At 37.3% G+C, this 24,678-nt stretch overlaps 1 protein-coding gene across 6 annotated transcripts in view; it reads right to left on the bottom strand.

Annotated features, from left to right (window-relative positions):
- The window catches only part of ATE1 (arginyltransferase 1), an 84,119-nt gene that overhangs the window by 30,175 nt on the left and 29,266 nt on the right, over positions 1–24,678 (bottom strand). For all 6 annotated transcript variants that reach the window (XM_054831615.1, XM_054831612.1, XM_054831611.1 and 3 more), the window contains exons 9-10: positions 22,681–22,862; positions 17,882–17,981 (exon numbers count right to left, since the gene is read on the bottom strand). In XM_054831615.1, the coding sequence (XP_054687590.1) occupies positions 17,882–17,981; positions 22,681–22,862 (282 nt within the window). The remainder of the gene's footprint in view (positions 1–17,881; positions 17,982–22,680; positions 22,863–24,678) is intronic.

The following is a 24,678-nucleotide window of genomic DNA, read 5'->3' as shown; positions in this document are numbered from 1 at the left end:
ATTTACTGGAAATTGCCATTAAAAATCCAGTTGGGAACAAGCTAATTAAAGATGGTACCACACAGACATACTACTGAAGCTGGAAGCTAGTATCCATCCTGCTCATAGAGAAGTTACTCAAGAATCCTAAAAAAGTAGCACACTTTGAAAAATTATGAGTGGAAAACAAGAAGAAAGAAGAGTTAAGCTCATACATTTGATGAATATTAGCTTCGCTGAATTTTAGCCAACTATTTCAACAACCTAAAAAAATATGAAGTATAGTACAGGAAAAAATGTAATATGCGTTGTCTTTTTACTTCAAAAAACAAAGGTCTCTGGGAATAAAAATCATATCATAACCAAAATGGAACTTGTTTACTTTAAATCTGCTGCAGAAATTCTTAAGGACACCCTAGCATTAAACTTGGAAAAGAGAGATTAAAAAAACCCTATGTCAAAAAGATAAAACCCAAGTAGAGGCCTCAAGAGGAATGCTTCATTAGAGACACACCAACTATGTTGACTTAGATCTAGCTCAAAAGGAGTTTATTTTGGCAGCTGTGAGAAGCAAAAAAAAAAAAAGTGAATGTTTCAATCATGTGGATCCTATATCTTTCTCTTGAAGAGCTGCCATGAGCTGACAATATTTTTTTAGTTCATTAAATTAAATATATGAAATTAAGTATTAAAGTTTATTTTCTTATATTTAACATAAAGTGAAATAATCACAGGAAAAATATGCACAACCTAATATATCATACTCACGCTTTACGCTTACATACACAAAATTGTCACATTGATATCAAATAGCTTTAAACATTCATTAATACCTCACTAGCTGGAGTCACATCTAGAAGAACAGCATTCATCTAAGCAGCTTACGGACATACTCCACAGGAAAGCTGAATTAATGCCCTGTCAAAGAGGCTTCTGCTATCTAGTTATCAAAGTAAAAACACTACAGACCATGTTTGTTTAATGGAAAAAACGCATAGTCAAACATAAAATTAAATTGATAGAATTTAAATGAAAGTAAGCATGTTTTAAAATATTTTTCTGTACAATTGCACAGGGAACCAGAAAATTAACATTCGCCAGAACTAAACTACCAGCGCAACGGGAATGGCTGTGAGGGCAGTGTCCGTAATTTTTTTTATTATTATTTTTTAAAATGACTCACTACAATTCTGGTTTTTTCTCATCTTTCAAAGCAATAAAGACCCTGAATAATTCTAAAGGACAACACACGAGAAAAGCTGGTATATTCTCCAGTAAGATACAGTATTTACTTTCGGGTATCTATCAAGTCTCAAATTTACTCTTTCTCAACTTTACTCTTAACTGCAGCTTCTCGGCTTCTGGATAAAACTGTTCAGTAACAAAAGGGCACACAGAATCTCGTGTTTCTTCCCATCAGTGAATTTCCCTGTATTTTTAACCCTTTTGACAATTCTTTGCCTGGATGTCCATCTTCAAATCAAACTCCCCATTACAGCTATTGTGTTCCGTAGTTACCTCCAAGACCTTGTGCCATTTTCCCCAGCAAGTGTGAGTGCTCAGCAGTGTCCAAGCTTTCCCTGACTTTCCTAGTGTCTCTCCAACAACCATCTTCAACGAGTCTTCTCTGGAGCCCCAAATCATCTTGTCTCCCAGCTACAAAAAAACTCAACCCTTCATCCCTCTCACCCACCCATGAGCCCCAAGCTGCTCAGAGCACAGGCTAGTACTTGCTACTCAGTGCCCTTCTTCTGCTCAGCCTCACAGGTCAGATCTCTCCCTGCATTACCACCTACACCCACCACACCACCTCCGGGAATACTACCTCCCTACTAGACATTCCCAAAGCCTTGCTTCTGCCTCTAATGGGGTTTCCAAAAACTCAGCCAGAAACACGCAGAACTTGCCAAAAATCTATCCAGACATGACTCTGAGGGCAAGAAAATAAGAGCTGCCCAGGAAAGTCTGGGCTGATGGTAGCCTTATACTGAATAAATAATTTCATACTTCACCTTCATGCCTAGCTCTTGACTCAGTCTGTGGAATAATTGAAGACATAATAAATACTAGACTAATTGACAGCTTTTCAAATTGTGAAACAGTGATATTCAGGAGTTGACATATACTCTTAATTAGGAATTGAGGTGAGAGATGTTGGCTTTAGATTACAACATGTTATGTGGGATTTTCAAAAGCAGTTATGGTGTTTATGCAATCAAATCACGCTGAAAAACAATGTCACTTTAAAAATTGCCACTCCAGCTTTTTTCATTTCTATTTGCTTTCATCCATCTAAGAACAAGAAATAATATTCTGAATCGATAATTCAGGACAGTACAAGATTTTTAACTTTAAGGCTTTCTATCGATATATGGTACACTTGACATGGTTTTTTAAGTCCAACAATAAAAAAACCCTAGTAAAAGCTAAATAATTTACCTGTAGTCATTCAACACTGAAATATACCCAACCCAGTACTGAAGAAACAACTTCAACAACAGTGGTACAGATACACAAATAGGTGGTAACGGTAATCTTAGGACAGTAGAAAAGAGTAAAGTTGTAGCACAAAGTGGAGAAAACAGCACAGGAAAGTTATTAGTAAAAATTTTAATTTCTGCAGGATCTTGACTAAATAATATTGTGAAATTCAAGTTAACACATCATTAACACACAAAAAGATGTTATTCAGACTCAAAATCTGAAGGAGAAAATTAGGCAATGATAAATCTCCGCGTTTAAATGCTTACAATGTATATTATCAGGACAGAGTAACACATCTCTGCCAAAAAAATCTAAACTGCCTTGTTTTCCCTATATCTGCAGATTAAAAAAATGAACAAATAAATAAAAAGGCTCGCTTTACCACAGTATTCCAAGCATGTGTTCGAACTTAAACCCTAACAGCAAGTAAAGCAACAACTAACTGTACAAAGTATCAATGAGTATCTGTACAAAAATTCTGGACCAACAAAACAAGTTTTTCTATTGTCGCTAAAAATGTTTATTTTCATAGTACGTTTTCGTTCATGAAATAAGCATTCTAATTTTAGGTCCATTTTGTTTGACAAGCATTTGTTAAACAAGCTTGCTTTGTTTGCTGGGAGAGGAGAATTTGTAAACAAAGCCTGTCTGTGCTCTCCGAGGAGTCCGTTCTCGGCGGGAGACCATCCTGCTCCGCTTTGGGACCAGCTCAGCACGTGGAGCTCACAAACCACACGTCTGAACCGAAGCCATTAGTGACCTCACTGCAGTAGTCTCAACACGAGACAAAAATCTGTATTGCAAAAAAAGCGTTAAGTTTTGTCACCACCATAACAGAGGTGGTCTGTGGGCTCCAAAACTGGAAACGTGTAAAGCAAAGTGGCATCGCGCCTCCCCTACGCCGCGCGCAAACACCTACCGTACCGAGCCAAACCCCCGGCGCTGCAGAAAGCGGCATCTGAGCTGCCACCACAGCCCGTACCAGCTTCTGTTCATCTCCTCAGCCTGAAGACTCAAAACTGAAAGCCAGGCTGTAGCTATATTAGTTGCCAGAAGAAATACCAGACTGGGAGAGCCCCAGTTTCTGGGCTTCAGGGCATTTGAGTCCCTCTGGGACCGTGCTAGATATGAGAAAGTGAGGAGAGAGTTCAAACATAGGAACACTCAACAAATGTAGGAATAAGACATAGAAATTATGGCTAGATAGAGAGATGTATTGAATTTTTGTCAAGCTATTTTGCAAGGAAGGACATCTGCCTGAGGACATACTATAGTAAAAATAATTGTATCCTTTCAACATGTTCTTTTGACCTTGACTTGTTTTCAAACTCCTCCTTATATTAATGAATTCTGTCTCCTTAATTATAAACAAAATATTAAACTTATAGAACTGGAATTCTTGTCAAGTAAGTCCATTTTTATTACACAAAAGTGAACAAAATGAAGTTTTAGTAACAAATTCTGTAGCGGTAATTCTCCATGCAGATTTTGCGTCTATTAGCGATGTAAATGCACACGTGCATGCTTGTGGGTCTGTAAAACTGCCCAACATTATTCTCATAGTTGATTCGAACAGAATCACTATTATGCTTTCATCCAAATTATTACCATTAAAAGGTATAAAAATGTCTACTTGCATGTTTAGAAAACATACTGTTTAACATTATGTATCCCCAAAGTCTGTGAGTTGAAACATCAACACTTCAGTTTTCTCTTAATGCCAGATGTTTGGAAACTGTTTTCTTTATAATCACCTTCACAGAAGAAAACAAGTTTGAAGGCAAATGGGCTGGAATCAGTAACTATACCATATGCTATGTTAAATCCTGATCATATCAAAACCTGGTAATCCAAGGGTATATTAAACATACATCCAAATATAGGGCGGTATTAAAATTAAAATTGTACTTAAAAAAAAAATCAAGCACTTTCTTGACATTCTAACAGTTTATAGTCCTTGTTTTTCAGCGTTAAAACAGTTTAAAAATTGCCCAGGCAATCACCTTGCTTTATTTTAAAATCAATAAAGCTCCATACCGTATTCAAGTGCATGCCTATCTTGAAACACACAAGCAGTTTCAGGCACTTCCATGCATTTTTAACACACTTCTAAAATAGAGAGCAAAGTATAATAAATACTTGTACGTTTAGCATCATATGCCAATAAATATTGACACCATAGTTTAATCCAGATCTAGACACCTAAAGGACAGTGGCCAAAAATGTTTTTATAAACCTTTCTGCCTCCTGTTCAGCCTTGGTGGCATCTGAGGCTGGTTTAACGTGCAGCAGCTTGCAGCGGGCACTGGGAGGCTGCTGTGCTGGGGCGGTTTGGCAGAATCATAGAACTATAGAATCGTTTTGGTTGGAAAAGACCTTTAAGATCATCAAGTCCAACCGTTAACACAGCGTGGCACATTCCAACTCCACCACCACCTCATGCAGAAGGTCTCCAGCTGCCCTTTCAGGGAAGTTTTCTCTTGGAGTTGCACTGTCCAAGCAACCTAATGCAGCCAGGAGCCAAGAATTTGGCTGTAAACCCTGAAAGGGTTCATAAATCTCAGGGCAGGAACAATACCTGCAGCTTTAAGAGACTCTCAGGAGAAGGTTCACGCTCATTTTTGTTTGTTGTTGCTCTAAATACACGCAATCACTACAGACACAAGAGGATTAAAGAAAGCCCACCTTACGCAGAATTTAGCTTGTAGGGTACTGGAGATTTTTAGATTCTTTTGTGGCAGTTTGCAACTTTTCCAACTTAATGAGCATTGGCTTGAGGAATATTATAATCTTTTTTCTTGGATCATCACACTAACCTCTCCACACAGCACTATCATTTAAAACTTCATCAGAAGGTGGGGCTGTTAGTACAGGCATTTGAGGACTAACAATTCAGTCGTCAACGGGATCAAGATGCCATTTAACATACAGAGTTTCTTTACCATCTCCCAATGATAGAGAAACGTTTTGTGCTTATAAATCCATTAAACCATCATCAGCAACAAAAACTGAAACAGATACAGTTCTCAGAAAGAAACCAATTTATCTTCTAAAATAAAGTTTCAGTCAGGGCTTACAACATGAGCTCTATTAGAAGCACATCGATTTATGAGAAACACGTAAGAGACCATCTTGCAATAATTTAGGCTGCACAGGTGCTGTCCTTTGGATCCCTTCTCAATGCCACACCTAATTTAGCCGGAATTGTGGTGGAGCAGCCCCAAAGCTTCTCCGTGTGGAGACCTTCCCACCTGATCTCCCTGCACAGCATCCTCAGATTGCCCAAACTGAGGAGCAGAGGCAGCACTCGGGACCGGCTCTCAGCTGGCACTACAGCTTTTTACTCAGTGTCCTTCACTGCCACTCTAAGATAGAAATGGAGGATGCAACGAGTAGCAAGCCCTCCCAAATATACTGTAATATCTCTCTGCTTTCCTCTGAATGGAAGATCATTAAAAACAATTAATAGCAAGGCACACGATGCCAACTGGTAAAGACTAAAATGGAAAGAATGTAAAAAAAAAAAACCCAATTCATAAAATAAATAATGGGTCAACTTTACTGACCATATTAGTACTAGGTAGCCCTTTAAAACACTAGCTTCAATATCTTAAATAAATAAATTAAATCAGTGGAACAAAAAGGTCATCTTGTCTTCTGTCCATTCATAAAACAACAGCACATTTGTGTTGGGGTGAACAGAGTATTTGGTTCCTGCGTACTTTTGCTCCACGAACCCATTCTTCTTTAATTAGTTGACAATGGGGTCATTTTCAGACCCTTTTTTTTGTCATTCTAGCTCAGTGTTATTTGTGAAATGAGAATGGGGAAGGAAGCAAGCAGCATGATATTCTTTTAAAAAAGATGATCTACTCCCCTGAAACCTTTCTAGTAAGAATCCCCAAATTATCTAACACAGCAAATAACTCCTCTTAACAGTTTTGGTCATTCCTTTTAGAAGAGTTCAGTTATTCAGTTGAAAACAATTAAACAAAGTTTGCAGCAGTGATTAACTCTCTCACATGATAAGTGGAAACCTCAGGGCCGTGTCTGGAAACAGCAAGTAGGTTTTGTGGGGTTGTTTTTTCTTCCATTTCACGCTCAGAAGACAACAGTTTGCCGAGCTCCCAGGTCTCGCTAGGCCTCCCCAATAAGGTAACCTTTGAATGCCTTTGGGATCTGATTTTATTAGATCAAGAAAAAGCTTTAAAGAAGCTGTAACACAAATATTTCACCTTTCCATTGACCCTTCTGCTCAGCGCCCTGCTCTGTGCAATCGCAGAGCTCCTGTGACCTCGTAACAGTCTTCATGAAAACATGGTACGACCCAAGAGCCTGCCAGGCTCCACAAACTTCAACTACTGCCTCTAACAGCAATTGAAGAGAGTATGGATTTGGTTTTAAACTCTTTGCATCTGAACAATGTTGGTGGCTACCACAGGATAACACCAAGCAAGCTCCTCCCCTACTAGTGATACGCTGCTGGTGTGAAAATCCCATTAATTACCATCATCTGCAATCCTGTACTAACACATCTTTGCTCTGGGTTTTGCTTATTCTTAATTTGTTACTTGCTTTGAGCTGCCACTTCCAGCATTTACTATAACACTATAAATAATAATTTACTATAATAAGGAAGGTAAAACTCATCCAGATCATCTCTATAGGCACAGTAAGGAGCAACCACAAAATCCTCTATGTTTTGTCACCTCATTTAATGCAATATTCTCTCCTAAAAGAAAAATGCAACTTTAAAAGAGACTTAGGAAAACCGCAATGAGCAGCAGAGAGATTCCAGCACATATACATGTGTGCCTTCCTAGTCCCTTAGTCACAAACCTTGACACTAAAAATAACTCAGCCCAAGTCCCAATTTAGCCCATTCTGAAAACTTTATACTTGCACAATTCTCATTTTTTCTCCTTTCCACCCTTTCTCCTTGCCTCCAGAGTCTACTATCTTCTTTAGTACAATGAAGGCAATAAATTGTGTTATATAAACAAATGGTAGAAGCTGACGCCAGCATTTGAGAGCCTTAGACAGAAGGCTTAGTTTTAGACATCATTCTCTATGACAGAAATGTAGACATGACGGTAGCCATCAGGCTTAAAGAGAAGGGTGTTGCAAAAAAAAAAAAAAAAGAAAAAAACAACAAAACACCCAAACAACAAAACAAATCCAAACAACCCACACACAACCCTTTTTTTCTTTTTTTTTTATGTGCATGGTAGGTAGGACAAAATGTAATATTTAGGAAGAAAAGTTCAGGTCAGACATGAATACATTCAATGGGAAGACTAATAAAGCACAAGAACACACAGGGATATAACCACCAACACACGGAGATTTGTGTAAGTTTATCAAAGGAGACTGTTGGCACACATATGTCCAACGGGTCTTAAAAGTTAACACAAATGTAGCTGACCCTGACTTAGAGTGAGGGGATGGACTACATAAACCCCCATGGCCCTTGACATGTCTACTTTTCTATGATTATACTATTCCCTCCAGGCTCCAAATCACTCCCCTCCGCAGGGGTCTGGGACTCTCGTTCCCATTCGAACACTGATGATGAACTTTTTTCAAACTAGACTGTTAGCAGCCTCGTGTTTAGTATAAGGATTGAGGATAAATAATAGAACCTCTTTAATATATTTTTACTTGGAGACTCAGTACAGTCAGCAGCTAAACAAATTCAGACAAAGAAAATAATCATTCAAAATAACAAATTGTCATCTAGATTAAATGTAACACTTCTCTGAAGTGTACTGTGATACCTCTGTAAAATTAATGAGGTCTTAGTAAAACCAGACCTCATTAAAGTATCTACCATTAAATCTTTCCTGGAAAATTGGAGAAAAAACATCTCTTGTGTAGATTAACTGATGTGTCAGCCAGCTCCTACTGTAAAGACCACAAGGTGAAACACAGCAGAGCCAGGAAAAGCAGGAGTTCCTGGCTTTCGGGCCAAATAAATTCAACTTGACAATATTGCCTAGTTAGAGCTAATATAATCAGCAAAATAGCAAAAATAAGAAAGAATACAATACGAGCAATCGGATCTGAAGTTCAATGAGAGATCCAATACTCCAAGTGTTGCCAGACTCAATAAATGTGCTGCATAGATAAAACTAACCAGTGTTTCAATGACTTACACTTCCATGACAGATTTAAAGGGCTGATTTTTCTCCACGACACAAAAACTTTGATATTTTGCCCAACACTTGAAAACTGGCATGGCTATGAACAACTACACACAGAGACTGTTAGGAAAACAGCATTGTCTTCATAAATATATTTGAACCTTTTGCATCATGGCATTGTAAGATGTCCATCTCCGCATAGTCAAAATCACTCACTTCTGGGAATGCCCACAGAGAGACGGGTAGACAGACAAAATTCAGAAGAACGTTAACTAGTTTTTGAGGATCATCCAAAAATTATTAAATCAACAAAAAAATCAAAGTGAAGCTGACAAAGCAGCACTATATTCATTTGCTTGTTAGAAACTTTACACTCAATTCCATGCATTCTTACACTTACTAGCAAGGACTAATGGATTTATAGAACTATAATTGGAACATTCTGAAACATGAGTTGTGACCTCATTCCTCAGATGGAGAAGAATTAAAGACATATGAGTTGTGAAGTATGTTATTCCCCCTCAAAAAAAAAAAACCAAACCCAACCGAAACCCACACCTCTCTTGTCCATATATTTCACAGTTTACAGTTCTCACTTTAATTGCTAATGGTTGCTATGGAGTCCCCAAATAAGCCTGCAAATAAGATTTAGTACAAGTCAGCAATAAGCAGTGAATTTATGACTATGCAGAGTCATGAATTAGACATGAGAAATTTCTACCAGCTATTATCATTCAGAAGATGGTTTGCCTCGGGTTTATTAACACGATCCTGAATAAACCTTTTTAGCAGCTCCTTTCGACAGAGACAGGCAAGTTACCTCTAATAACTCTGAAAACATCCACCGGTACAGAATCGGCCTGCAGTTTAACAAACCATACCTCTCACTCTTGGACTTTTATGAAAATGAAGTTAGATTTTAGTTTACTTAGTCCTCTTCCAAATTAACAAAATCACCCTTATAAAAGAAACACAATAGGGAAATTTTCCCAAGTTAATAAAATTCCTGTAACAATAAAAGGTGTAGAACTTATCCCTGCTGATGTGCATATGTAGGTAGTTAATCCCACCTCTATCCCATTTCTGTGTTTATTCTTGAGAACATCTGAACTGTGAATCCTGAATATATACCTCTTTATGTACTAACATATCCCTCATACGGAGAGCAAAGAATCTTTACCGATACATTAGAATCACTAGTAGCATCAACATTATAATTGATATCAGTAAATAACCAATATTCAGAGTCTGATATTTAAATCACCTCATATTTGGAATTACTTAAAAGAGGCAGTGTATGACTTCGAACATTTCTCTGAATGGGAACTGGTTCTTTTGGGGTTTTTTTTTTTGGTTGGTTGGGTTTGGGTGGAGGGATTTGTTTGGTTTTTTAAACACTGCATGGAAGTAAGAGAACCCGATCCAAGCCTCATACAGAAGATAACAAATGGATACTTTTAAGAGGACGTACTCTTCTTTAATAACATTTATTTCTCCAGTATAGAGAAGCACAAAAAAAAAGTTTACTCAATATGAGGAAATTTGTTTTGTAATCAAAGATCCATCAAATAACAAGTAACAGGTATACAGCTGAAACTGTAGGAAGGCCATGTCTCACAAATACTACTTCACTCTGAAAGTTACTTTCAGATACAATTCCTTCCAAGCTTGTACAACATATACCCCAAAATTTCTGCTTTTGGACACGTGTTTGTTTTCTCAAGGGGCACTAGAGTAATGAGAAAGAGATTTGTTCACTTCAGAGGTCAGCTGAGACCTACAGAACAGACATTTCTTTCTGCTCTGATAAAAGTCTACAAATAATACAATCAGGCATAAATATACATATTATTTTCACTTCAGTTCTGCTACACTTCAATCATCTTAAACTTCAAGTAAACAACTGAAAAGAAATCCACATTTCCAAAGTTAGAAAAATAAAGCCCCAGGGACATGTTCACATTTTTCCCCAGGGAGTTCTGACTGACAAAAAAAAAAAAAGTCCTGACTGCAAATATTTTAAAAGGAAAAATAAAGTTAAAAAAAAAAAAAAGACATGGTTGGGATCTGTGTTTGTTTCTAGTAGAAAAATGAGATTCCAACTGGTTTTAACCATGCAAATGCTGGGCGAAATTCAGCACAGCTTCAACACTTGCACTAGGGAAAAGCTGTAATAATTTACCAATTATACACAGTATAATCAGCAGCTTAGGAAAAAAACCCAAAGAAGTAATTGCATCGACTTCTGGTTTTAATAATTTTATTGTCAGTAGAAATCCACTGTCAGCATTCAGTAATGGCTGTTGCTATCGAGAACAGAGCATCTCCTTATTCCTGCTTTTTGATGCTCATAATAATGCGGTTTTCACAAGCTGACTAGAAATGCCTTAAAGAAAAAAGAAAAGCAACCTGGAAAGTGGCCTCAAACACTATGTAAGATGCTGTTCAAAGTAAATAAGAAATACTTTGAAATATTTATCACTAGCACTACATCAAGAGCTAAAGAACTAATAATTTTTCACCCATGGTGTTTTTTTTATTGTGCCCTACATTCTCATAGTTGTTCATTCCAACATGTTTAGTTATGTTTATTCAGTGTGGGCTCTAAAGTAGTAGGTAATAGTCTTCCAGATGAGGAAAGGTGAAAGGAGAAAGCTTTTATGGAAGAAATGAACACAAGAAAAAAAAAAAGGGGGGGGGGGGAGCAGCAAAGGACACTGCGGTCCTGAATATAGCATATGACTTATCAGATCCAACAAACAGACAGCCAACCTTTAGTCAAAACACATTCGATAAAATATACATAGAGAGATAAGGACTTCTTGTGCTAGTTACAACTTGAAGGAATATTAAAGCAGCTTGATTTTCAGAAGCATTTAACACATGTACACCGAGTCAATCATCCAAAATAGTTTTGGAAGTCTTGGCTAGCCATTTTAAAAGACTTCTCAAAATCCCTCGGGTTCTAATGCCAAAACTCCACTATAATTCAGAATGGGTTTTTTTCCCCTCGGTCACTACCCCAAACCATTAGAAGGAACAAAGACATGAGGTAAGTTCAGAGCTCTGAAGAACTGAATGTTCAATTTTAGCTGCTGATGCAGAGGACTATCCTGGCCAGTGGAGAAGTCCGGTGAAGAAACGGAAGGAAGGAAGAAGGGAGGCAGTTAAAAGTGATGTTAACAAGACATACAGAAAAATAGGGATTTTTCCCCTCACACACTTCTCTAACATAATTTTGAGGGCTTTTTTTAATTATTGTATGATTTTGTCTTTGTTTATTATTTTGTTTGTTTTTAACAGTCTTGCCAGAAAAATCAAAACCACTAGGTTGCCAAAAGTCTTATTGCTTTCTTAGAGTAGATAATGGTTTTTCAGCCCCGATATTTCAGTTCTTTATTAACAAATGGTATTGCAAGCAACAGCTTGGCACTCTGTAACAAGTACTGACTTTTCAGAATATTTAGTTGACTATTCATGACTTGTTTATACAAATAAAATTATATTTTGTACTAATTTGAATGCATATTTATTCCTAGAAACTGACAAAATTAATCCTGGAAAAGCCACTAGTCCAAGTGCTAACAGACTTGAGCAGAGCAACTCCAGTCCTCCAAACTACTCTCACTGATCATCTTTTCCCATTATCAAGGCAAATAGTAACCCCAGTGAGAAAAGCAGGCTCACAGCTGGTAGCAACTTCAATACATGCTGAATGAAAAGACCAAGCATGGAAGTATAAATATGCCAGCTCTTTTTGTGTGGAACTAGTGACATTCTGTAAAGCTCTCTGCTGCTCAGTGGCAGAACCCTAAGCGCGTGCTTATACTCCAAAATCACATTAAGTCACGTCACATTAAGTCTCCTTCCCTCGCACATTTTGGCTTATGTAGCAAATCCAAGCTTATTGAAAAGATTAACTAAATTCCATGGTCAGAAACAGCAAGAGTCAGGATGGGCAAGGATGAGTGAGACCTTTGTGGATCCCGTGGATGTGGAAGTCCAGGCTACCACAGGATGCATTTCACTGCTGCAGGAGAAGTGATGCTGAAATTCCTGAAAGCAGCCAAAGAAATTGGCTCTCGAGCACCATAAAATTCCAGGGGCACCACTTACGACCACAGTCAGTCTGAGGTATTTAGTTTAAGAATGATTAATCACAGATGAATCAGCCTTTTGTTTCTTTCAGAACCCTTTCTAGTATTCCATCTATCTGAAGTCTGGCCATGCCTTGATACCGAAGGAGACTGTTTGAAATAATTCCATTTACTTTGGCCTGCATACAAGTCTGGATAAAGATTTCAGTCAAAACACCTCTTCACATCATAGAATGGTCTTAAAATGGTACACAGAGATAACACAGCAAGAAGACATTAAATCTGTTATGCACTTCAAAGTACGCTGATAGTTATTTACAAGCTCAGCAGAGCGGCTTCAGGGAAAGCAGATCATTGACCAAAACAAGTAACAATACGTGCTCCAATTGCAGTATTTACATGCAAATATCAACACCGAAAAAACCTCAGAAAAAACCCAAACTAAGGAAATTCAAGTAGAAAATGTCACCAACAAACCCCTTCCAATACAAGAACTTGGAGGAGAACTTAACTTAAGGTCAACAGTGGTCTGAATGGCAAATGCAAGGCAGCAAGTACACTTACTATTTATATCAGAAGCACAAACCCAAAATCTAGTTAGTGTCAATCACCACAATACTCAAAAATCAGTATGAAAGAACGGTAATGGAAAGAGCAGAAAGGATCTCAAAGAGTTCACCAGTGACTGGAAAATGTGAATTTAGTAACAGAGAGCCATGGAGTAAAATTATTTACTTGGAAAGATGCAGGATAAAAGAAAGTATCAGTATATGAAAAAAATCCAAGATCCTCTCAAGCATCAATCTGATATGGCTGTTCACTAAAGGTGGTTCTTTTAGTTGTGTAACTCTATAAATATGTTTGTAAACAAATATTTTAAACTGAAAAACACTGCAATACTTAAACACATGAGAAGCATTTCTTATACTTAAATTTTATCACAGACTCCAAAATGCATTAGGAAAAAGACTTTGTATCTTATAAGTCCTGGAAAATTTTCCAGGAGACTTATTTTCCAACATAAGAACTATCACATCTAACAGAGTCTGAAAAGTTCTACCACAAGGTCAAGAATTTCTTCAGAGAACCCATTTTAATCATGTATTACCCCAACCTACCTGGTAAAAATTGGAACAAAGCCATTGCTTAAGGTTTTTCGTAGGATTTTTCCATATTAACATAGTTAATAGGACTACAGAAATCCTTTTGTCTCGATTTAATGTAGATTTTATTTTACCAGTTCATAAATATTAACCTGTACATGGGAACAAATCTAAGAGAAGCTGGGAACTAAAGAACAGCCTAATATTGCAATCTATTCCCTTCCCCCATCTTAAGTAATTTCACCACAACTCTACTGTTTTAAAATCACATTGCAATCAAATGCAAACTCTTTGGGAACAAAAGGAAAGGGAAGGGAACAGCCAGTCAAAAGGGAGCTTTATTTTTAAGAGCTTCTGTAGTTATATCTGATCCATGGGGTGGATGATGCTCTTTAACCATTTATCTTCCTGCCTGATAATCCAGAATTCTCCAACTCTGTTACTGAGCCAGAGGAATCCTGACTTGGGGATCCTCTTTCAGGATGCTCAGGCCTCCAATCTTCCACTGGATTACACACTATTTACACCCAAAATTGTATCATTTCTGGAAACAGAACCCTTCAAATGAAAAGGTCATACACTGACCCCCCAATAATGTATTCTCTGCCAGTTCAGCCCCTGACCTGCTCAGTGGTGCCTAAAAATATTCAGCAGCTGCATAGACATTCTGTCCATATCGAGGGTGATTGCTCAAAGAAACTTTCGAGGATAAAGATATAGACAGCATTTTAAGAACTGCATAAAAAGCAGAACACACATATTAGCAGCCTTATTAAAAAAAAAAAAACCTCCAACAAAATAGTCTGTCAATGCCACAGAAACTCCTTATAGCACACAACATAACCAAGATGATCTGATGCAGGGGGGAGCTGTTAATGTGTATAGCCCAGTCACTTGTATATATGATCACCTACTACCTATGCTTTAAAAACCCCGCTGTTTGACTATTACATCCACAAAAAAGTTAGAATCCAGAAGAGATGTCTGATGTCTACAATTTGCATTCCACGAAAGTACCCATGCAGAACAAGGCTTTCATGCTTGCTGTTGGATATCTACACCTCCAATCTAGGAGCCATGCGTATTTAAAACAAAACGTCCAGCTATGTCCTCATGGGCACAACATTAATGCATCAGTCCTGGATTGTAATACGAGTACAACAGTCCATTGCACAGATCTCCAATTATTCTAGCCACATCTTGTACAGGAGACTGAGTTTTACTCCATGCAAAGTGGAACACTGTCAAACTCCTTAAATCAACATCATAAAGTCACTGTTCCTTATACATCCCCATTCATCAGCTATCCCTCTTCAATCAGCGGGAAGACACACAGCTGTTTGGTACAAACCAGTAGTCAAGCTGAGGCATCTTTGCTAGGAGTAGTCTACTATTGCATTTCTGTTAAAAATCAAATGCAAATGTCAGCTTAGGCGCTTCCACTGATCTGTGACTAGAAGGGGGAAAATCTTCAAAGATTTCCAAAATCCTGTGACTCCACTGGAAATAAATATAGCATGCATGTGCTCGTTGTAAGGCACTGCTTAGTTAAAGAACTGATACTGTGTCTAATTTCCGTTTTCAAACATCCTAGGACAAATGATTTGCAAAGAAAATTACAGAGGATAAACCCCAGTGGTTAGCTTTTCAGTGCCTTCCTCTTCTTTCCTTCATTTAATTTGCTTACCTGACATCAATTTAGCAAGTTACCTACAGCCTGTCATTCCTCCACACTAATATCATGAAGGGAAGGGAGCCTCTACCATCTCTATTAAACCGGAATCAAGCAAAGTCTTCAACATGTAATGCCTCTAGGTCAACGAGGCATTACTGAAATGACTTAATCTGCAAAGTCAGTACTTGCCCACCCTACTTTACCACTACCAATCACTTCACAAGAGTAGTAGCATTATCCAGACGCGTTTCAGAGCTTAGTTTTAAAATTCGTTTCCAGCGTACTATTTCAGTGAAGGTAAAGTGGAACTACAGAATTAATGTCTACCTGATTTTCAATTCCATTACATTTGGCCACTTCTAAAACAAATATACACAGGAAAAGAAACAGAACATAAAATAAAACCCCTTGCAATTAATTTATTAAACTATTACTCGCTCAAGACAGAGCCTTACATACCTGCTCTTGTATGTGTTCTAAATATGTATGTATAGGCTTTCTTCTTCTCCCCACCCTCTGTCCCAGTAGTTCTCCTACTGGGTCACGCTTAATTACCTAAGTACATTGACGTGTATAGGTTTCTGGAAGACTAAAATGTATATTCTATCAAATCACAGTCATATCAGACAGTAAGTGTAAGCAAGGGAAGAAAAGGAGCTTTTGTGGCGGGGGGGAAAGTTATAATACTCCCACTACAATTTATTCAATTTCCATTATTTGAGAATGAAAACTAGAAGCATCGCAAGAATCTTCCATTCTTGATGCAATCATTTTCAAATAACAGGACAGGCCCAACAGGAGAGACATCACATTATAATACAAACGTATAGCGGCTACTGAGGTTAGCTCCCAGTTTTACAGAATTTAATCTTCATATTTAAAGTTTGCTGGCTAATTTAATACATTGACTCATGTATGAGCTTTGTTTAATTCATGTATACAAGGTTCACATTTTTATTAAAACTTACTACAAGCAGCTGATCCCAAAGTTTCTTAGCAGTGATATCTTTCAGAACAGGAATGGTTTTTGCCATTATAGTCAGATTTGTTTCTTAAGTGCCCTAGAGTAAACTAAATGCACTCTTTTTACAATTCTTGAACTAAGTAGGTTGTAGAATAGATAAGGGATGTTAAATAGCAGTGCCTCAACATGAACAAATCATCCCAAACTTTTAAATATTTCCAAAGAGTAGAGCAAGTAATCATAAGCTATGGTTCAAGCCGGTGATGCCATAGCCTTTAAGATGATTTCGATGACAGAGGCAGTGTTTTCCAACTCACTCATTTCCTTTCCTCAAACTTAATATTCTCTTTGTTTGGCCAGCAGACGTAGATGATAAACTCAAGTTGGCAAAGGGAGGGGAAAAAAAGAAAAGAAAAAAAACAGAAGAGGGAGGGATTTGCTCATTTGTTATTTTCAGAAGACTCAATCATCATGGTCACCTGTAGTGTAGGCCACAATAAAGCTGAAACGGTTTTTCCTTCACAACCATCACTTCAATAAGCCTCACAATTTTCTGGCTATCTGAAAACTAGTGGAAAACACTGCAGATTTTTAGCACACTGTGCGGGGGGGGAGAAAACACCGCACCTCTTCCTCTAGATTTCATGACACTTTGTATCTTTCCACATTATTAATCGATATATTTGGTTACATGTAGGCGTTCCGAAAATTTTTATCAATGTTCAGTACTCTGAAATTGTATCATAATTTTCAAAAAGCAACGATACATTTATTAAAAAAAAAAAGATACCACAGTCACAAGACCTAAAAACCACAGAAGAGACCCTTAGGCACTCAGGTCTAAACGAAGCAGAATCTAACAGGTTACAAAGGAGGTTTGGTGACAGATTGGTTATTCTAACCGTTCTGTGGATTCTCCTTCACCCTTTCCTCAAAAATCTGCTACCTGGCTCAAAATTGCCGCTAACCTAGCTTCTCACTGGTTTCATCGGCAGAGCAAGTCCCCTATCTCTAACAACGAACGAAGAGGAAAAACCCAAGTACAGCCAAGACCACGAAGGCACGTTATCACTGTCACTAAGCAACGGTTCCACAAATATGCAAACCTGAAAAAAGGGAGAAATTTAGTCTATTGGAAGATGTACTGTAAACATGAGATAGCCAGGTAACCAAATGACAAATTATTATCTGACAGCCTTGAAAACCTCTCCATGTGAACTGCTTTTAAGCCAGCTTGTAATAAATACCACATGCAGCTAAATTTAAAAAAAAAAAAATTCCTAAGCCAAGTTAAATAATAGCCAACATTCAAATTTAACCATATAAAGTCTACATTAAAATCCAAAATGACAATTACAAAATATTATATTACTATGAACACTGTCAAATGCTTTGACTAATAGTACACTAAGGAAATAAGTAAAAACACACTTTACCTTGTATCTCATTTTGGGGCATGAATGAATGTAGAAACCCATGTAATAAAAACAGAGATCAGGAGCTTTTTCATGAAGTTGCCTAGTAAAAGCAATTTCCCTGTGAAAGGAAAGAAGAGACTAATTACTTTTGAATACAATTCTTACATTCATTTTACCTCTCCATATTGAAATATTTTGCAGCTACCTGGCTCTTGACCTATTTAAAGGACCAGACTTCTATCAAATAAAAAAATGAAGATGATAAAACGAATGCTTATAAAAGCCTAAAGATAATAAACTGAAAATCAATGCTTAAAAAACAAACAAACAAATCACCAAAATGCAAAACACTATGCCAAACTTCAAAAGACTTTCATTTTTGTGTTTTGTCCTGCCAATTGACTGACTTGAAATTCAAACAGAAGTCACTAAAAGCCTCCATTTAACAAGTTTCTTGTTAATATTCATATTTCTACAGAAATATGGCCTAGCTATTGTACACAGACTGGCTAGTGTGGCTCAGGAAAACAGCGGTGAATTTTTAAAAAACAAGCTTCAAGGATAAGCCTCTTGTTTGTTCTATTATTTGCGTTCTAGCAATTTACATGTAAAAACATCCATCTTTATGTAACAAAAAGTATTTTTCACCCATCCCGTGTTTGTCTGTATGATTTTCTCATTTATTCTGAAAGAGAAGTGTCAATGAATTCCAAAATAAGTTTGCTTTTTATTTTACCGGCAGAAAGAAAGTAGTAGTATTACAAAGATTCAGCCACTGTTTCCACTGTAATATTCATTTTTACAGCATTTGTAACTTTGCAGTTCATTTTTGTAACAAATTTGACAAAACATGGCTGTTGGTTCTTAACTTTCAGTGCCGAAGGGGTAAGAGGATACAAGCATGTGCATATAGGAAGCATGTACAAATACTGGGGTTCTTTTATCGCTTAGTATTTTTAGTAATGAGGATGTTTAAATATAGGTAAAACCTAACATTTTAGTCACATGTAGTTTGCTGAGACCATCATGAGTTCGTTACAACTCTGTGTGTGTGTCTCTCTCTATATATATCTGTTCAAAGAGGAGAACGTCTAGAAGTAAGTTACTCCATATCTGAAAATCCAGGTAAATACAACAGAGTCCAGAAGTAAGATTTATGTACTACTAAAAATGTACAAACATGCACTTCGTAAACATAGTCTTTAAGACATGGCGTAAAGTTAAACAATCTTACCATTTCATGCAGATTATTCTGGACCTAATTAAACAAATACCTTTCTGCAAGTCAAAAAGCTGGAACACTACAGGGAAAAATCATTATCTTTGCATTTCAAGATCTCTTAAACACTCTTTCCAATTGGACTACACTGTCTGATTTAATAAAACAGAAAGACTCAAAGTGAAGAGAAAGTAAATAGACCATAATGTAATGAGATAAAAATTGGGCTGCTGCAGCAGCATTCTTACCATGGGCAACAAAGCTTCACGCACGTGATACCAAAGCTCGCTTGCTTAGAACTACTGCCAGCGTCTTCGCACATACTACAGTCTCCAGTGATACTCCTTGGGTAAGGACCCTTAACTCAAGTTCTTGCTCTATCTTTCATTGATCTATTTGGCCAACCCTACTCCAGGCAAAGTTTTACTGAGGGGATAATAAAGCATCTGTCTCTGTCCTCCATCCAGGAGTGTGTGCTGTGATCCAACGGAAGAGAATGCCCCAAACTCCATCATTTTTATTTTTACACCAGGAGCAGCAATGAGGCATCACTGGATGGCATAACACTCGTCTACCTGCATCCTTTCTGCCGAAATCTTTCCTATGGAAAAGGGACTACAGACTTGCAATTACCTTTTTTAAAGCTTTTAGTTATGGTACATGTCTAAGGAGTTATAATGGCTGTTAGCGCTTGGCAAGAGTAGTCAGTGCGGAAGACATACTCATTTCATCAATACAAAATTCAGTATTTCAGTAACCCAATTCCAAAAGAAGTTCAAGTATTTGTCCTCCTACTAAACAGAGATTAGGAATACTATGCTTGTCTACTATTCATTATTTCAGGTAGTAGAGGGAAAGTTTAACTTTTTCCTGCAAATAAGAATCACTCAATATTTCTTGATGATTTTTTCCTTTGGTTAAGACTGGTATTTCACGAGTAGCTTCTTCCCCCCTCATTCTTTACTCACATGCCTACATATTTCAAATGATCTTCAAATCCCATCCTTTCTACGACTCAGGAGCAAAAATTCTCAAAGTAGCATGAAGTGGAAGTGACAGCACTACGCTGCAGTTTAACCTCCTCGGAGTAAAATTGGCAACAGCTTTGAAAGTATCAGATTCCTTTGCAACTTCCTAAATCCTCCTCACCTCTAAAGGTTTTTTTTCCCCTTTTTGAAAGACGACGACGACTGGCCCCCTCTAAGACTGTTGGGAACTCATTTTTATTGCCTTAAATGCTGCAGAATTTATAAGCTGCTTTTTCACTAGTTGAGCCACGAATGCATGTTGCACCAACCAAGTTTTAAATTTATTATGTAGAAAATTCAAAATCATTTCAAAAATTCATAAAAATTATGTCAATCTGTTATGACATAATGTAATGTGATATGTACGAATACTATAAAAAAGCCCTTAGGAGGGCTTAGTATTTTATGATATATGCTCACCTTGCATGGAACAAAAATAAAATTCAGTCTAATTTCAAGTATCTAGCATATGTAATGAAATACTTCTAAGAATCTAGACCACTAATAGACAGAAAAAACATCAATTCTAAATCATAGGAGTTCCAACATTTTTTCTACGTTTGTTAATTATGATTAATTTTATATAATCACCAGTGCCACAAAATGCCTCAGAAAAAATGACAATTCAGCCTCTTTTAGACATAGACCACTGGAGATGCTACATCAACAGTTACATTAATGTTCATGACAACTTTGAAGTTAGCCCTGATTTGTGCTGAAACTGGACCAGATGACATCCAGATGTCCCTTCCGACCTAAACTCTTCCATGAGTCTACAGTTTCTCTTTCACAAGGAACCATGCAAGAACAAGGTGGGGAGAGCCAACAGGAAGGCAATGATATCGGCTCCTATTAAAGGTGCCATACTCAGAGAAATTGCACTTTAGGACTTAACTGATGTAAGAGCTGCCTAGAGAGCAGGAGGAGGTCCTGCTCTCACTCCCTAGCCATTCTCAGCTCCACATTGTGGCTCCATCACAACTCTGGTGTTAACAGGTTCTTCACTGAGCCAACTCAGCACACTAACCAGGTTGCTAAAGCAAACAGTCTTCTGCTCAGTAAATTAAACTGGCTAAATATACGGTTGCTAGAAGCCCAGCATATAGCAGAGATGGAGAGGAGTGATTGCAGCACCTCATTTCAGCAGCAATAAACCATTAGACAGATGTCAGCAACTTAACAGTGAACTTTGTGGAAAACCCTTTGACATAGGCATTTGAACAACTCATGTAAAGATTATTCAGAAATCACAAAATTAACCACCGCAAAGAGAAGAATACACCCAAAAGGAGAATTAAAAAGAGATTCTTAGGAAATCAAAATGTTCTAATCAAAATCTAAACAAATTATGAGTGATTAGACTTCCAAGAGATTAAATTGCACATTGTTTATTAGCTATTGCAAAAGTATATGAAGTTACAGTGATAAGAAGAGGTTTCCTAAAAATACTGTTTGTGCTTTGCATATTTAAAAAGTCATGTCATATCTACCCACCACAGTGGGTAACACAAAACAACAGCTATGAAACTCCACCTATAAAGAAGACGCCTCTCAACAGGATGCCTTGGAGAAAAAAGCAAGCTGGATCTCACAATTTTAGCACTTCTTTCATACCTGAAAAAGTGTAATGCAAATCTCAACCAGTAAAGACTTTTTCTAGAACTTCTTAGACCTAGGGAAATGAAAATAGACATGTCTGGCACGAGGTTCAACCCCAGTTGCTTCATGAGAACCTCCCTGGGAACATCACATGTCTGTGACCAGCTTACTTCATGTAAACAGAGAAGCAAAAAAGCTAAGAAAAAACCTGAGATGCATAAGTATTTCCACTCGTTTAGGGGTTTTCTCCTTATAATAATAATGGATTCATAAAATTACTTATTGAAGAAAAAAAGTAACTTGCAATTTAGCGTACAAGTCTTATTCACAACGAAAAGCATTGCTCACTATTACTACTGTTTTGCAAGAGTAGGTTGATAGTTAATTTAAGGCTTTAAAATTCATAGGATTGCTCTCTCCATCAAGCTTTCTAAAGACAAAGATAATAGATTAACATACCTGAAAAGTATACTTAGTGCTAGTACAGCAGGAGACTACTAATCCAGAAGACAATGGTTTTTAGGTACTCCATTATTTATGATCTCAATGTGCATAAAACTATAAAAGTGATTAATTTCATTTGGTGACTGGGCTAAGAAAAAGGTCAAAGGAAGAATTATTTCTATTCAAACAAAAAAGGGGCTTTTCCTGCTGAAACCAAGCAACACTAAATTATTTTCAGGGGCAACAAAAACTAGGAATTTTGTTTGAGTGGTTTTTTTAATCTTTAAAAGTATTTAGGTAACTAGAAAGATACATCTCTATTCAAGGATGACAATTAAAAATTTATTTGGAATGCAACCAACCGTGGAGAATTAAAAAAAAAAAAAAACCAACCACCCAAACCACAAATACTTTGCTAGAGATAGTGTTACCAGTATATGTTTAGCCTGGAAATAAAAGCTCAAGTTTAGGAACAAGTATCAATTCTTACTATTACATATAACCAGATAACAAAAACGTCCTCTTACCGTAATGCAGAGTAGACTCCCAAAGATAAGAAAGAATAGTCTGGATCGTAGTACAGATAGACGGAGGACACGCAGTAGGGCAGGATATCAATTACACCGACAGCAATTATCTTCCCATCCAGCCAATACTGCTGGTGGAAAGAACCATAGCCACATTCGGGTCCATTCGGTGCATTCTCTGCCTAAGCGAAAACAAGAGAGGGATGTAATTGTCTGACAGGTAGACTTCCAGTATAAAAACAATTTCAGAAAGAATTTTAACAGAAAAGTAAATACTGTGAGAAATTACTCTTGCTATCCATGTTTAGAAAAAGGAAAAAAGGAATTTGAGAAACAGGGAAAATAATGTTAGCTCACTGCGTCATTTGTGACTTTTGTCATACTCATAATCAGTAAACTCTACGCATCGCTCATCCCAAACACAAATCTGCAAATAGCCTCTGCCATCTAGCATTTATAGTACTGAAATGCTAAAACAACAATGTGATTCATCAAGTTATTAATGCATTATTACATGCAAACAAATTCTGCAGATACTCTTTAATTTGACCTACCTACTCTTCCACAAGAGACAAAGCCCAAAGACAGAAAGGTGAAACACAGACGTTTCCCAACACTGGCTGTGACTGCCTCCTTCCTCCAAGACTTTTGTCACAGCAAGGACCCTGCTGTTCCTCTCCCCCATGCCCCAAGGACTGGAAGCACTTTGGCCACAGAAATTCAGTTTCTCAGAGTGACCATTCAAGTTGCATTGAGAAGAGCATTTATGTAAAGAACTGAAGAGCATACTCTTCATGTGAGGTTTAGTCTTTATAAGGTTTACTCTTTATGACCAACGAAACATCTTTTATCTAAGAACCTGAAACTCTGTGTTGCAACAGAATCTGTGGAGCTGCTTCTTTGCCAGCCCACATCAGAGTATCTTCCGCAAAAACACTAAGGAACTCGCTATTCTTGTTCGCCACAGTTTTGGATGTGCAGTGAAGTATGCCTCTGGATGGGGGAAAGCACCTAGAGCCAGAAACTGATGCTTCAAATTAAAAAGAAAATGATCTCCTAATTTAAACTCTATTACACAACCAACTTTGGCATGCCATTTTCTCCCACATCAAGTTTACTTTAATCCTGAATTCCACTGTGCTCAACTTAATTATCCATCTAGTCATGTTTTTCACTGCATTGCCAGATCTTCTGAAAGCTGCTTCTCACTCAATAAATCTGACAATATTGCCTACTATTACCAACTGGTTTGCATTACAACAACAGAAGGTGGGTTTAATCAAGTATTTTGATACAGTAGCACAGACTGAAGAGATGATGGGCAGTAGAAGTTATTCTAATTGGTACCACATGTGTCAAAACAACCACGTGAACAGAAATCATTTCAACTGACTTACCCAACCAATAAGTCCCAAAATAAAGGCCATATAATAAAATGTTTGCATTTTTATATGGTTATATAGCATAAACCTAGATATGGAGCTACAGATACTATAAAAGTGAAACAAACATTCGAGAGCTCAATCTGCAGTATATGGGGATATTAGACTTTGGTACTAGCACATTAAACTGGGTTTCTTCTCATTCAGGTAAAGCCTACTTATTCAACAGTTATGGTTTCATACAATATCCTCAACTTTTCAGTAGAGCCAAATGAAATCACATGGTCAGTAGTAAAACTTTTAATCTGGGACACAGTCAAGTAAGAGATTTTCTCAATGGATTTCTCAGCACAGGTTAAGTTCTCCTCTCAGCTACCAAGGTGCAGTTGGTGACACTAAAAATAAAACATCTCCTGCAATCCAAGGGGAAAGGTGATCGGTAATATAACACAGACCTGCTTAAGTTTCAGTTAAAACAGATTTTCTTTCTTTGTCAAAAACTCATCATATAGGATTTCATGAATGTTAAAAAAGATAGTCCAAGCCAACATACAAAAGACTCTCACTCAACACAAAGTCTTTGGAAGTTAAATGAATGCTGTGTCTGTGTGGGACC

This window comes from Grus americana, chromosome 7 (genome assembly GCF_028858705.1).
Source record: "Grus americana isolate bGruAme1 chromosome 7, bGruAme1.mat, whole genome shotgun sequence".
Classification (NCBI taxonomy): Eukaryota; Metazoa; Chordata; class Aves; order Gruiformes; family Gruidae; genus Grus; species Grus americana.
Note: the sequence above shows the minus strand (reverse complement) of the source record. Positions and strands in the feature narration are given on the sequence as shown.